Source organism: Perca flavescens, chromosome 3 (genome assembly GCF_004354835.1).
Source record: "Perca flavescens isolate YP-PL-M2 chromosome 3, PFLA_1.0, whole genome shotgun sequence".
In the NCBI taxonomy this organism is placed as follows: Eukaryota; Metazoa; Chordata; class Actinopteri; order Perciformes; family Percidae; genus Perca; species Perca flavescens.
The window spans coordinates 17,601,626-17,617,956 of NC_041333.1; the positions used below are offsets into that span (position 1 = coordinate 17,601,626).

The following is a 16,331-nucleotide window of genomic DNA, read 5'->3' on the forward strand; positions in this document are numbered from 1 at the left end:
CATATTAAGTAACACACAATACACACACACACACACAGGTTAGGGTCAAACACACACCAAGTTTGACCTGTGTGCGTACAGCCATTAACACACTCATATACGTAACAGAAAGAATGTGTAGTACAGCACTGGGGCACATTGGGAGTAGTAGACACTTGAGAGGAGATAGATGTAGCATAGATGAGCACTTGTTCCACATCCATTCATCTTTGATGCAGCCTTGTCCTTTCCCCCTTATTCTTTCTTCCTTTTTATTTCTTCTCTTACGCTTCATGAAATAACACTGATTTCAACCTCTCCACAGGCAACTTGTGGGGTTACCCTGCCTGTGTAATTTCGCAGGGTACTCCAGGAATTTCAAAACACTGCACCAATCAGACACAATTGTAGGTGTGATCTCAAGAAGTCATTATAGTTGATTGCGCTTTTGGTTTATTGAATGCTTAAATGCCTACACATTACGCAATAAAATGTACCTGGACTATAGAAGTTATTAGCATTGTGTTATTTAAAGACTGATTTTGATTATTAAGTAATATGCCTTATGTAAGTGCTTAATATGTGTATGTTTTTCACATTGCGTGTGTTATTTAAAGGTGCCCTGCCACACAAAACTGTTTTTCCTTGTATTTTTTTTAAATATGTTAGGTCCATATGTGTTTGTGTTATGTGGTGAATGTGAAAATGAACTGCTACCTCCTTTGTCAGCTCTAGCCACTGAACAGAAATAAGCAGAGAAATCAGGCCAATTACAAAAGCTGGTCAGTCTGACATCATGTTGCCTGAGCTCATTACTATTCATGAGCTCGCCCAGTTGTGCTGGGTAAAGGATGCTGACAGCCAGGCTCTCATTGGCTAGCTGTTAACCAATCAGATTCAAAGAGCTTAGCTTGTTGAATATTAATGAGAACTGACAGAAATCGAGCTGAGTCTTTCTGCAGGCTTTCTATACCAAACTAGAATGGCTTGAAACAAGGTAACCAAGGCATTTTTTTCCACAAAAATTTTACAGAGTCCATGGTAGAACTTCAGACATTACCACAAAGTAATGAAATATGTGTGGCAGGGCACCTTTAACCTGACGAGTCCGACGGTTTGTTACACAGAATCATCTGAGAGGTGTCTGCCACATCCGCATTGTTGTTTTAAACAAAAAAGTCACGGCCGTTACAAACACCTAAACCGCTGCCAGTAGCTCCTCACCGGATACCGCTTGGTTCGCACTTGTAGTTGAACCTTGACAAGATGGATTTTCGTGTGATATGTGATCCCGCAATTGTTGTGTAATCTTGTAATATTGGGAGAATCCAGCTGCCGTGCAAGGTAATGCGTTACTTAGGGAAGTGTGCTTTTTCTCCGTATATCACATCAGTGTCCAAAGTGTTTTGTGTGTTTTTATATAAAATAAGCTACATAAGTTCATTGTCAGGATCTTTGAATAAAACACCTCAGCATTTCATGAGTGTTGCATAAACACGTCTCAGAACAGAACCCCTTGGATGCTACTTTCAAATCTTGCTAGCTTTTCAACATTACCAACTCTGCCTTTAAGTATTTATTAACCATAAACAAGCTATTGTAATCATCAGTTGTAACGTTATAATAACCATTCAAATGATGTTTATTGATGGTTTCTTAAAGGTCTACAAATCATTTGGTAATCATTAACAAATACTTCATATAATATATAAAATGTTATGATGTGTGAAACAAGCATTACTAATAATTAGTAAACATTTGTAATTATTTCATTGTTAGTAAAATAACTTAAGTTTAATTAACTATCAATTTAACCTTTTGTTAGTGATGGTTATTATAAAGTGTTGCCTTGTACTCTACATTCTGTATTTTAAGGAACAGAGTCGGTGTTGGAAGATTATTAAGCCATTACAAACTCAAAAGAGTCCTAGCTTTACACAATAGATACATGTTCATAATTAATAATATCTGCTGTTTAAAAAAAGTGATCAAGGATCACACAAAATTAATAATGCTGGTGGCAAAGTGGAAGAATTTAGAGGTATAATTTGTCAGGGTGATAACGTAATAAATTACAAGCTGTTATGTGGGGAACTTTGGACAGCAAGGCTTTTTAGGTGCAACAGAAGGAAAGGTCTGTTAACAATTAGTAAACATACAAATTTACTGATTTGTATTAACACCATCTAATTTAATTTTAGGCGATGGTAGAAGTGGAGTGGGAAAGTATGTGGAGGCTGGGCAGAGCAAGGTTACATCTGTACACTTTCCCCGATGGAGATAGGTATCGATTTGCAATTTGTCACCTGCGCAAGTCACTCCCATCTGCTTGTGGTCTGACTGGTAATACGCTAGCAAAGGGGAGGGGATGTGTTCATACTGTGAGTTGTATGTTCTGTATTTTGTTTTTTTAATCATGAAAAAAGAATAAGCTAGCAAAGGAAAATGCTCTTGATAACCTGCTCCTGGCGTCTTTGCCTCTCTCTAGTCTCGTTTTGTTTCCTCTCCTCACGCTCCTCGTGTGCGGTAGGTGTCTTGAGTTATCTGTTCTTGCAGACTGTATGAAGACAGAGATGGGATCAATGTGATCAATTGGTGCACATACTGACATGACAACATATGCTCATAACTACATGACTGATGATGGACGTGCAATATTATTAAAAAAGATTTTTAAGACAATGTTGGCAGGCCAGAGTTTGCAGTTATTCGTCCACTAAGAGCAACACTGGCAGTGTTAAGTAGCCTGAGGCCACTGCTCACTTTGACGCTGAGATTATTGAAGCCGGGACTTTTTAACTTGCAATTAACACAAATATCTGAGTTCATCATTTAATTAGAACTTCAAATTACCATCCTTGAGGGACGAAGCCACTTTACTCTTCTGTCATGATAATGTGTAGCCATTTATTATTACGAAACCCCTCCTTAACTTCCAAAACAGCCTGCTGATTTCTTTTAAGGTTATCAAAATGTTGTTAAATATTGATTGGCTGGGCTCACATGAGATCATCCTTGACTGGGCTTTTTTCTGTCCCTCTGTCATTATAGATGGCCATATTTTCATTTTTTTAATTTTTATTGCAACTTTGCTCCCGATCTCACATTATCAACGTCTTCCTACTGCTTTAAGTCTCGCTTTCCCTTTAATGCTGATGTTACCGATACAGTACTCTGTACTCTGTATTTTTTTACTTTTTCTAAAATTACTCAGATGCTCCACACCTTGATGTAAATTACATGTTTGTATATTTAATGACATATTTTGTTTAACAGTCATAATGTGTAAAGGAGAGTTTACAATACAACACTGTCAATGGGAGTTTTAGACCTGTTAATTATTCTCCATCTGAATGTGTGTATGTCAACTACGCATTAAAGATGCTATAGGTAGGATTGTGAAGATCCAGGACTTAGCCAAAAAATTTGAACATCGACCACTTCTCAGTCCCTCCCCCGCCTTTCAGATGAGGCCAAAAAAGGTCTCCTAAGCCCCTCCCTCCACAAGGGAGAATGAATGCGTGTGCATGAGCAGTGATTGACACGTAGTTAGACCCTCCACCCCACCCCCCCCGCTTCATGTAGTTCTACTGGAACATAGGGTCAGTTTCAGCAAATATGACAGAAAGTTAGTTTTATAAGTCTTACCTACTGCATCTTTAAATCTTGACTTCTTTACAATAAAAAGGTCTGGGGCTCTTCCCGTTTGCTTCCAACACTTACAAACATGCAAATTAAGTGAATTCGAGACTTTGAGACTTTAAGGAATAAATGAGTGTGTTTATATTTATTGTATATGATTCAGCCCTCCGTTAGACTTACATTCACATTCAGTCAGTCGAGTTTCTGTGCTTTCTGCCAGATGCATGCTGAGTAAGACTCCAGTTATTTCATGATCTTGAGTAGTTGGTGTGGAAGATTAATTGACTGATTGATTTTATGGATATAGAAAACAACAAAGGAATGAAAGGGAAAAACATGTAAAGTGTAAGCACTTGTATCCAACATTGTCCCTGATGTCAGACAAACGCATGTAGCATACACAGAAATCCAAAAACAATAAGCAACAAAAACCAAGAACATCCTACAAATGACAAACAAACAAAACAAGATGAACCGAAATTAACTTCAAATACCTGTCCCGGTATCTTCCTTTTCTACCAAAAACCACTAAAAGCACTAAATTTGAAGCAATATAAGCACAAAAAGCATTTACAGTTAACCGTAAGAAATAAAAAACACAATAAAATGCAGAGGACCTGCCTGTCATATTTTAATTGGTCATCTTACCACAGAGATGAGCTGTTCCACCATGAGCTGTGCTGGCAACAGGCGCACCTTCTTAAATTCTTTACTTCCCACATGCGTTCTGGGAGATACATCTAGAAGGTTATAACCTGGGTTTTTTCGGATTGGTCAATTGCTTTGCCCAGTATTAATATGTTTCTCTATCTCTCTCTGTACGTCGGCAGTGATGATGCGACTGCAGCAGGTTTGCAACCCAGAGCTGCAGGATGGCAGGGCTGATTCAGCTACTGTAACAAAGACAAGCATGTACAGTGACAGACCAAACAACAGGTGTCTGTGCTTCAGATGAAGACACTGGGGACACGTGTAACCACATTGTTATACAACATTTATTAGCGCAGTAAAGAAATGGAAGGGCGGACTATTTTTTTTAAATCCTTTGTGGAAACACTAGTTATTATATTTTTGTCTTCCAGTTTTTCATATACTGTATGTGTTCTTGACTGCTTGCTTCTCCTTCGCTAGATCCCCAAAGTCTACTGTCTTTATAAGTACTCTACCCAGGAAATATTTTTGTGTTTTGTTACTCTCACCCTGTAGCCTTTAATGTTAAACAAAAAGTTTGTACTTCTACAAGAGCAGGGCATCCAAAGGTGGAAACCATATATGATACAGTTAAATTGTTAAGGGAAAAAACTGCAGAAATAAAGGAAGACCCCACATATTTCAAGTCTTAGGTACAAACAGGTATTTTCTCTAAAGTTTTGCCATATGAATCACCGTAAAGTCTGCAAAAAGCCCTGGGCTCCCCACCAGTCAGCACATTTGATGAAGCCTCTTAGATTAGTGTACAGTAAGTCAGGTTTTCTTGGACTTACTACTTCTATATTCTGATTGTATTTCATGAGCTACTTCAGAGCAGTTTCCATCAACCTTGCATTGCCCCTGACAGGGAGACTGCTGAGATTTGGTGTTAATAAAATGTGTGTTAACTGCTGGGAGATGTTGGTGAGTGTCGTGCTGGCTGTGACAGTCCAGTTCATTCCAGAGCAGAAACTCTCAGGTCATTTCAGAGAAATGAACAACAGAGCTGTAATATTTTCCATAGACAAATACCTTCTCACGTTCTCCTTTGTTGAGTGCATTGTTTTTTCTCATGTCTAGACATTTCATACCGACAGACGTTCTCTTTGAACTCAACGCAAACATTCACCCAAGAAGTATACATACCACATGCATATTCATTTTCTGCAGCTTCTGACTGTCACTCAAACCTCCTTGAACATTGGTCACACATCACTTATTTCCATCTACAAGTTGCTTTTGTGCCAGTTCTGAGACTCCCAATGCAACAGAACATGAATATATGCAAATATGTGAGTTTCATTATGCATCTGACTTGCCTTTGGTTCAGTCTGTCAGTTTAAATGTCCCATTTGCAATTGAATTACACAACGTTTGATGTGTGATTGACGGTTTTGATATTTGAATTGTGTAAACTATTGCTCTGACAGGCAAGTCAAACAGCTGTCAGACCATCCTGGTCTGTCAGTTGTTGATCCTACTCATCTTGCCCCGTTGACATTGCACAGACAACCTCACAGTCTTGATTGTCAAACCTAGCTGAGACCTCTTATTCTAGTGGTCTGACAGGAGTTCTTACTGGATGTGGAGTGGTTGATTTAATAATAAAATAAGGATTAAGACCAGACTGGTGTCATGGGATGTAGATATTGGTGTTGTTGCCTGGCAGTCAACATGTTTGATTAATATCTAAGATCAGCCTTGACGTGCCAGGTAGTTAGTCAGTGAGCCATTACCCCCATAAGTATGTGTGTTGTGAGGATCAGAGTAAAAACGGCTCTATTTATAGCCTTCTACGCCTCTGGAACCTGTGCTGATCTGAACAACCACCTGTAATTAAACATGGCCACTATAGCTAACTACCAGTTATTATCGATATGTCCATTAGTACTTGACGTGACATGACATGGGGTTGTTTATTGTTAATAACTGGGGATATTGAATTTTCTAGGGGTGCTGCATGTTAACGTTAATGCAGTATTTCACATTAGTGACCATCGAAAGACATAAAAATTACGATTACACAAGTTAAGAAGATGACATAACGTTCTTCGCATGGATATAAAAGGTTATACATTAAAGAGTTTTTCCAAAGGCCAGTCTTTTAATTCTGTGCCTCGTATAGATGTTAAAGCTGTTTCTTGAATGATGTAATGTGGAATTCATAAAAACGTCACTGGTTTGTGTAGACATGATTTATACCTGTAACCAATATGAACCACATGAAGAACTCTGATGATGATGTAAAAAGAAGAGGGATTTGACATTTAGCATTGTGAAATACTAAAACACTAAATACTGCACACTCTGCATGTTCTGTTGCTTAAAAATGTTGATATGGTTTGTCATATCATATGCCATATATATTTGCATTTATATAGCCAATTGCATTTTGTCTGCAATAACTGTGAGATGTCATAACTTGAGAAGAAATACACTAGATGTTCTGTCGTCTTTGCTGTAGTTTATATATACTGTATGTGTGTGTGTTACAGCTCCAAGAGTGCATCACAACATGCAGCCAAAACCTTGGGTTTCTCATAACGTGCCTCTAAGGTTTTAATCTCGTGGAGTGTGCGTTTGCGTGCAGGTGTCATTTAGTGCAGATGTCAGATCCCTACAATATAAACCTTTCTCACTGGTAATTTCCATCTAATATAGAGATGCAAATATATACTGTGTACATTTCCCATTTGTTAACACACACAAACACAACACAACACAACACAGGGAGCAGTGGGTTGAGATTTGACAACAAGATTGAGGAAAAATGGTTGTATTGTTTCAGAGTATCTGTTTTCCTCCACACGCTGTAAAGGTCATTTGTCAACTATGACACTGATACTTAACAACAGTCTGTGCTGCAAGACTGCCGGTGTCATCCTGTGGCTTTTATAAAAATGGGATTTAACCAAAAAATGGATTGTGTGTCTGTGTGCGCACGCAAGCAAATTGCTGTGATTCTATTGAACAAGCATTGGACCAGCCAGTGGAGGAAGGCATATTAATATTTTGTCACAAGGAAGAATTGTTGTTTTATTCCAAACCAAGAACCTCCTTATCAGTCCTTGCAATATTTTCCAGTTTTTCAGCTGGAAGAATGAAAGCAAATTCAACCAATCCCCCACATTATTCCCACATAATTATTACCATTTCTAACCTATTTATCTCAGTCTTTTGCATATTGTTCCAGTTCTTTATTTATGACACAGGCTGCACTGGAACATTCATTTTAAAGATGTATTTTGTCTCTCGCTGCAACTAATTACATGTTTTGAGTATTGTGAGTTCTTTAAAGCTGTAATTATTGAGTTTTTGCTCCTAGAGGGAATACAAAATATAAAAACAAACTGTGGCAATGGCTAAACAGTTGCTTACTTACACATGTTGGATCTGTAAGTAAGCAACTTGGATCAACATTATCACATTTCTATTAAATACTATCTTCCACAGTAGATATGAACAACACCGCTTCAGATATATTGTCTTCATTCGCTCAGTTCTTAGACACCACATGTTTTCTTGAAGTAAAATAAAATCTTTAAAGTCAGCGACTCCTTCAGAATAAATAAATTACAATATATTGTCTGTGTTATACTGTATATTAGATTAGATTCAACTTTATTGTCATTGTGCAGTGTACAAGTACAAAGACAGCGAAAAGCAGAAAGTGCAATGCGATGTACAAGTATAGACAGGTGGTGCATAGGCAGGAAAAGAAATATATTGCAGTTATAAGAGCAGAATAAATATGGCTATTTAATATGAACAATGTATGAACAACATGTACAGATATGTGCAATGTAGTAGCAGTGATATTATACTAGTAGTAAGAATAATATAGATATGTGCAGTGTATTAACAGAATATATTATAAGAAAAACAGAATAAATATGGATATACTGAATGAACCATATAGACAGATATGTACAGTATGTACAGCTATGTGCAGTGTGGTAACATTATGAGAGTAGTAAGAATAAGTGTATGTGCAGGATGAATAGTATGAAGAGCAGTAGAATATGGCTATGATAGGTGTAATTACAGTATGTACATCTGTTAATAAATAAATAGAAGAGTGGGTGGGGTAGATTAGTGCAAATTGGCGGGGGGCGGCTTAGTATATATAAAACCTTCTCACTGTCTAAAACCTACTCACTGTTTTAAAAACCGTGTTCAGAACACCTATGATTGCACTGCAGTCTGCTTTTCTCTGATTTCATCACACCCATCTCAGCCTGCGCTGGCTTTTCTGTGAGCAAAAGAAAAAACAAAATAAGAGTTACAATAGCCGACATTTTATTTCACAATCTCCGCCTACTCAGTATTCAGGGGAGGCTTATACTGAAAATGCAATGGGTACAACTCTATACAGTATGATTGCCTGCCTGTCTACCTATTCATGCCAACTAAAACGATAAATACTGCAGCACTGGCCAATCCAAATATAGCATTTAACATTTAGTTTTACAAATGTGCCAGACAGATAATGTATGAAGAACCAAACCTGCCCTCAAGAAAATAAATAAAATGGCCAAGTAAATTGGTGTTTGGACCTCAGGCATGAAGGAAGGGAGTTAAGAGAGTGAGAGATTAAAGAGTGAGAGAGCGGAGGAGATCTGGGGTTTCATTTATAAATGTGGCGTACGCACAAAACGGGGCTGAAAATGTGCGTACGCCACTTCCCACGCAAAGGTTGTGATTTATAAAAAACAAACTTGACGGGAGAATGTGCGGTCCTCCATGCAGACGCTGACCCATGCGTACGCACATTTTGAAGACAAAATAGGAACTGGCGACGCAGATGGTGAGGTGGTGAACTGAAGTCAGACTGCAGAAAGTACATGTGGGAATAACAATTACTCTTAATATGTTAAAGTATTAATGCCTCACGCACGTTTCTTCACACCATATCATGACTATTAAATCCAGCAGTGTTATTTGCGCTTGTACTGAGTGATAATTGTTCCATAAACACCTCCAACTCAAATCTTAAATCAAGCCGTCACATTGTCCGCTACGGAGCGCAGGAGGAGGGGATGGCCGACTGCATGGAATACAGGATAACATCAAATTACCCTAGCATTAGATAATGCCAGAACACAGTGTAAATAACTAAATATATGTCTTTAAAACTGTGCATATATCATCAAATGTCAAAGTCAATGTCAAATACAGCCGTTAAGCTCTTGCGCAGTCGTTACACTTAATGTCCTCATTATCAGTCCAAACTTTAATACTGTTCATAACAAAACCTGCATGAAGAAAAGTGTGTTTGCCTATTTCACTTTATTTCGTCTTCAAATTGTATCTCGGGGTGGGGGATACCACTAGTTGATGCTGTGATTTTAGCAAGGTGTTAACAATCACAAAATACTGCGGTGAACCCGTGCGTAATGCTGCATGATGGCACTGCTGGCCCTGCAGGAGGACTGGAATGGAAGAATCAGGAGAGAAAGAGACTTCAGGGACCATGACGATGACTGGCTAATATGCAGATTTAAATTTGCTAATATAGCTGTAATAGTAATATAGCTGCGCTCTTGGATCTATGTACTGAATTGGGTCCAGTAGAGAGGGCAAGGCGCCGGAACCGTGCCATCCCAGTCCAAATACAGGTCCTCGCCACTCTGTTTCCAGAGGGAAATTTCAGACAGCTAAGTCTTTTTTTAAATAAATATTATATATAATCTTCAACTTCATCACTAAGGCTTGTTTGGATATATATATATATATATATATATATATATATATATATATATATATAGTTCTGTTAAATCTTATTATATACGTCTGGTATATCGAGGCTGTCCCTGAGTACCGTAATGCCTGCTGTTTTGGAAGATTTTATTAATAATGGTAGTCTATATGCGGTTTCCCTACACTGTGCGACAACTGTGCCGATATTATAATTCAATTTGGCAGCAATTCCCGAGCGTCTGAGAGTTTTTTTGTTTGTTTTTCTCCGCCAGTCGTCATGATTCGGCATGATTCGGTGTAACGAAAGAACAACTGCCAGGGTCATTAACATACTGATCAGCATTCACGAGGTGCTTTACATTGACTATTTATGGTTAAAAATTGGCATGTACAGGGCGGGATAAGAGGCTGATCCACGTACGCACGCTTGTAGTCAATCTGTGATTTATAAAGGGAACATTGCTTACAGGTGTGCGTACACACGGTTTTATAAATCTGACATTTTTTCGGCGTACGCCAATTTGGGCTTTTGGGCGCACGTACACTTATAGTAAGGATCCTATGCACAGTTTTATAAATGAGACCTCTGGACACTCAGATTAAGTTGTGTCCACATATCCGTACAATACAGAGGAAAGTGCGGTAACACTTTACTTGAAGGTATCTACGTAAGAGTGTCATGACACTGTCATGAGCACATGACACTGTCATGACACAGTCATGACACATGAACCCTAACCCATAAACATAACATAAAAGTTTATGACTTGTTTTATAATGTTTATGATACGTTCATGACCGTGTCATGTCCCTCTTATGTAGATACCTTCAAGTAAAGTGTAACCGAAAGTTCAGTAAACAAAGGTTATAATGTCAGAAAATAAAACAGTAAATAAATACAATACGCTCCGTGAGTTGGCGCTCCGTTTGTTTGCAGCACACATAGTTGGTACGTGTAAACTCTATACATCTATAGTAATATCTATGCCTGCGATACCAAGATACTTTGCAATTTATCACCTTATTCCTGAATGCCCTCACTTCACACTCTTTGCACCACTTGTGTATTTGTGTTTTTTCAGTTTTGGAATCATAGATTGTTTGACACCCAAACATAATCCACTGCATGTTTTAAAGGGGCAGTATGCATTTAGCTGTTCTGCTAAAGTAAAGTAGCAATACAGTAGTAGATAGATAGATAGTGTGTCTGAGATCAGAAGCTGAACTCAAATTGATATAATAAACTAAGGAGTTTTGGAAAAAGGAGGGCAATCATCCTACTAAATCTTAATTCTACCCCTGTATTAAGTGTCTTGGAATTTGTGTTAAACTGTTAACATGAATGAGCTGATCTCACTGAAGAGCCATTAGTGTTACAGATTGCATTGACTACCAATCTAAAGCCTGCCAAGGCTTTTGCATCTACTCAATGGTGATTTAGCCTGTGGAGGCTGCTGCTACATTTAGTATCTGAGCTACCATTGACATTGATGTGCCATAGTTTTTAGTTTTTTTTCAAAGGTATCGAAACAGCTTTGTGTATGTTTTTTTTTTTCACTTCCAATTAAAGTAAAAGAAATGGTGTGTTTGTAGAGGTGGTAAAGCTTTCAACTACTATCTCAGAGATGATGATGCAGTTGTGTCTGTTGGGAATCAAGCTTGTCTCAAGAAATTCTCCGTTCTAGTTTAATCTTTCCTGTGCTGCTGTACTAAAACATGCACTCTGGGCTATCAGTTGTTAGTTATATGAGAGCAGTTTACATTGTTTTAAACATGCTGCCCTGGAGTCAGGCTAATTGAACAATAAAGCAGAGTAATCCCCCTGTGTGCATAACGATACAAGCTGCAAGGAATTTTCAGTACTCAATTAATTTCGGAACAGGCCTCTCATTTGCTGCTGTTTTTCTCCTATTCTGAGAACCTCGAGGGAAGACTTTTGACAGCTTTTATTTGCATAGTTTTCTTAGGAAAGGTCTGTGAAATGATCTTGATGTGTTGACAGTCGGATCCAACTGTTCCCCAGGGCTCTCCTGAGCAATAACTCAGTAAGGTAGTCTAAGTACCCAAAGGATCTGCCTTATTGCCTATCACAGCCAGTGAGCCACCAAATGTTACCCACTAAATAAACGGTATGACATTGAAGTAAACTCTTATTTCACAAGGTATTCACATTGCTGGACTTGGGGATTTGATTATATTTTGCAAGGGTGGGCCATTAATCCTGAAATAATTTCCAATGCCAGAATAAAACGGCCAAATATAAATCTGTAATACTAAAAATCAATATGCTTTTATTTGATTCCTTTTCGTTAAATAAGTTCAGTAAAGCCTGTGGGGATCTTTTCAGTGTGTAAGGAGTGTTACAGACATTATAGAATGATAATCATAGACTCGCACTGTTGCCACTGGCTCATATGGTTTCACACTTACCTACAGACACTTTCCTGGGAGTTGCTTAGAAAGGGCAGAGTCCTCCCTCCTCTAGAACTTCGGATCTAAATTGGTAGTTGTGAACCAAAAGGCTTAAAAATATACCTTCCAAAGAAACTATTTGTCACAGCAGACATTATCTGGGACTACAGGATGCTATTGTAGCCGTAGATCTATTCTCTAATTAAGTATTTGGTCCATGGATTCTACCATTAATGGACTTGACTGACTGATATATTTTGCCCTGACAGACAAGCGATTCAAGTGACACAGAAAGACGCATGGCCATGTTGTATGTGGCGCAATACCTTACATCAAAACATAATGGGTTTTCTGAAAAGCGTATGATGTCATCTGTGTTACCAATCTGCTGCTGAGAAAAACTGTGTTATAGTACATTGGATACAAGTCAGAAGGGATAAACTAAAACCTCTAAGGCCATAATTAAATTAAACAAAACAACAATTCCTCAGAAACCACTACTTCAGAATTTCCAAAATAACCAAGCAGGTACAAGCACAGAACAGTTGAGTGGATGGCCTCCTTAATAAAATGATATTGTGGCTACAATTGCACCTCTGCTGGCTTTGTGCCAGTACAAAAATAGAAGCCCTAGTCTATTGAGTCTGGCTGTGCTAATCTTGCTGTCTTCCATCTTCACAGGTGTACTGTCTGTACATTTGGATGCTTTGTCCTCCAAGCATCTAACAAATCAAATTGGCTCACTATATTTGGAAGGATGAGTCTAAAGAGACTCTTTGTTTGTCCTGTCCAAGGTAATGTCCTAATACAGTTCCAGTTTCCTCCCAGTGCATTACTGTCACTCTGGTTGCAATGACCTGTAGTCAACGACCTCTCTCAACTTCTTTAAAAAGCGGTCTATTCTCTGCAACATAAACACTGACAACACAGAAGACACTGTCCTCTCTGTCTGCTTACCAGAACCACCCACTCCTTCGCTAGCTTTAATAAAGACTAAATATAGCAAAGCCTTACCTTAATGAAAAGAGAATAGAACTTTTTTATTTTATTTATCAAGCATCTAAGAATAATCGTGATCAGTCAAAATGGGACTAAAAACACCATGACTAGGCTAAATGTTTTACTGTTTACCCACTCATGAGTCGTGTTGTGAAATAAATGATGGTGTGCTGTGATTTTTCTTAGTATTTATGGTGTCCAATCAACACATTCAAAAGACTGAACCACGCATCATTTGATGCAATATAAATTAAACAAAATCCAGAAGTGTTAGATCTGTGACATTGTACTGTAATTGCACAAACCTTTTTTTACTTAAACTGATAAAAAATGACACGCAATTCCTTATCATTTTTTTGCATTTTAATCCTTGGATGCCTTCTTGAAAATAGTGACATGAAGAGCAAAGCGCATGATCTGATACCAGTGTTAAATTTAGAAACAGAGCTCAACCATAACAGTTGCCCTACTGCCTTGGGCCCATTTGGACCACTATCAAGTCTGTTTCCCCCTATTGGTCAACCACTCTTACTATAAAAAAAAGAAAATATATACTTTATGCAATTTTCCGCCTTTTTCAATGAGAAGCTGCTGTCACATTGATTTACTCAGATAGAAACAATGAAACAGGTGACATAGAGTAGAATAAAAAATGCAAAACTAAAACATGACACATCAACATCACTCACTAACCTATAACAGAAGAGCAGATACTGAGAGGGAATAACTCAAAAAGAAGAGAAGTACATGGAAAAACAGGGCACAGAGGACACCATGCTTCAGCGTATGAACGTAGCAAACCGAGCCAAAAACAGCCTTTTTCATACATAACTGACTGACACATATGACAGGTTGTCATAGCCTGCCTGAGCCCTAGCAATGAGAAAGACATTACAGGTTAAAAGGTTGGGAGAAGTGCATGTGCTAAATGCTTGAAAGAATTTTATTTTTATTCGATATACACACTAGGACAACGATCCCTGTGATGCCAGCAAAAATCTGGGTAGATGAAGTGAAAGAACAATGCTTGCCAATCCCATATGACCAATGCTGTGGTGCCCTTAAGCAGTGGTGGAAGAAGTACTTTACTTAAGTAAAAGTAGCAATAACACAGTGGAAAAATAATATGTTGCAAGTAAAAGTCCTGTATTTATAATCTTAAGAAAAAGTACAGAAGTATTAGCATCATAGCATCAAGTATTAGCAGACATAACATAATTAAATAACCAAAAGCATGTGCACCTGGGTAGCTCAGCTGGTAGCGCAGGTGCCCATATATAGAGGTTTTCTCCTCTGCAGCGGCCGCAGGTTTGACTCCGACCTGTGGCCCTTTTGCTGCATGACATTCCCCCTCTCTCTCTCCTTTCTTCAGCTGTCCTGTATAAATAAAAGCCTACAATGCCCAAAAAATAATCTAAAAATACCAAAAGCAAAAATACTCTTAATGCAGAATAGCCCATTTCAGAAATATATAGGTGGAGCTAATTTTGATAACTTTATATACTGCTGGGTAGTTTAATAGATAATAATGCAGGTTTAACCGTCTGCTGTATAGCTTTGGCTTTTGGGTGTCCCTCTTGATGTTGGTTGATGTATAAATGGTGTGCTCTGCTTTGTATATTTTCCAGGTGGCTGTGACAGGGGCACCCCCGGGGCAGGACCCATGAGGAGTCATAGAAGATGCTCACAGCCTGGGCGCTTCTGCTCTTCTTAGCCATGTGGGTGAGAAGCACCTCTGGTGGCCCGCTCTCCTTCAGAATAGGTAAATGTGTACGACTAAACTGCAATATTGTAAAATCTAGTAGCAGTTGAAAAAAATGCTACAGACGCATGTTGACCCTGGAAGTCTTTTTTTATTCGTTCAGAGAAATTACAACTCCCACTTACAGGATATTTATTTAGTGCATGCATAAAATGATTTTCTTCTCCACATTAAATGAAAAATCTCTGAATGAATGAATTTCAAATTGTAATTATCTAGCTTGAGTTTAGATCAGATAGCTGTTGAAATTTTAGTTCAAATTGATAGCACTGTCTATCTTCACAGTCTCTAATGGGAAAGTTGGCTGAAGAAATTCAATCAAAATTGTTGAGAAATACCCATGTTTCCCCAGTTACACATGGCTTGATGTATCAACTCGCTAAAAATGGGTGGATTTGAAACAGTCCTAATTGGCTCTAAAATACACTAGACCCAGCGTAGACAAAAGAAAAAAAAAGAAAAATCACATTTCTTCTAAGTAGTGTTGCAGAGAGAACGCCATGCAGTATCTGTGTAGAGAAGAGTTTAATCATTCTGGGCTATACCACAATACACCATAGACATTCATAGCACAAATATAATACTTTTTTTTCAAACTTATAATATATATTAATATATATTTCACTAGTTGTGGAATCCAAGTGTAACTAGTCTGTTTGCTATGGAATATGTAACTATAACCATCATCTTAGTCTAACCTCATTACTAACCACTTTTTTAACTGAAACTCCTGAACCATACTCAGAGTCCATGTCCATAGGCCAGTGCAACAAAATCTGATTAGGAACCCAGAACCCAAACCCTATCATTATCTTAACCTGACCCTTATAAAACCCTCATTTTAGCCTTAATATTTGCTTAAACCCATATGCTAAAAATGGCTGCTTTCCCCACTGTTGTGAATGTCAGCTGGAACTAAGTCGACATTTCACTGACGCATTATAGCATAGATCATGATTTGAAGTTGAAAATCAGGGCTGGACCATTTTTAAATAGCAAAAAATATGTTTAGTGTTTGTAATTTCTGGCTAAATCATGGTGTCGTTACACCAGCAGCTTGAACAGTTTGACACAATAGCAGGAAGTTGAGCAGAAACCACAGTGATATTCTGCTTCTGGAAATTGTGGCAGATCGGTGGACCACGGT

General features: G+C 38.2%; 1 protein-coding gene across 1 annotated transcript in view; it reads left to right on the forward strand.

Moving 5' to 3' along the window:
- Positions 1-16,331, forward strand: part of grik4 (glutamate receptor, ionotropic, kainate 4) — a 327,233-nt gene that overhangs the window by 144,484 nt on the left and 166,418 nt on the right. Inside the window, exon 5 of the mRNA XM_028573124.1 lies at positions 15,051-15,184. Within this exon, the coding sequence (XP_028428925.1) occupies positions 15,103-15,184 (82 nt within the window). The 5' untranslated portion in view covers positions 15,051-15,102. The remainder of the gene's footprint in view (positions 1-15,050; positions 15,185-16,331) is intronic.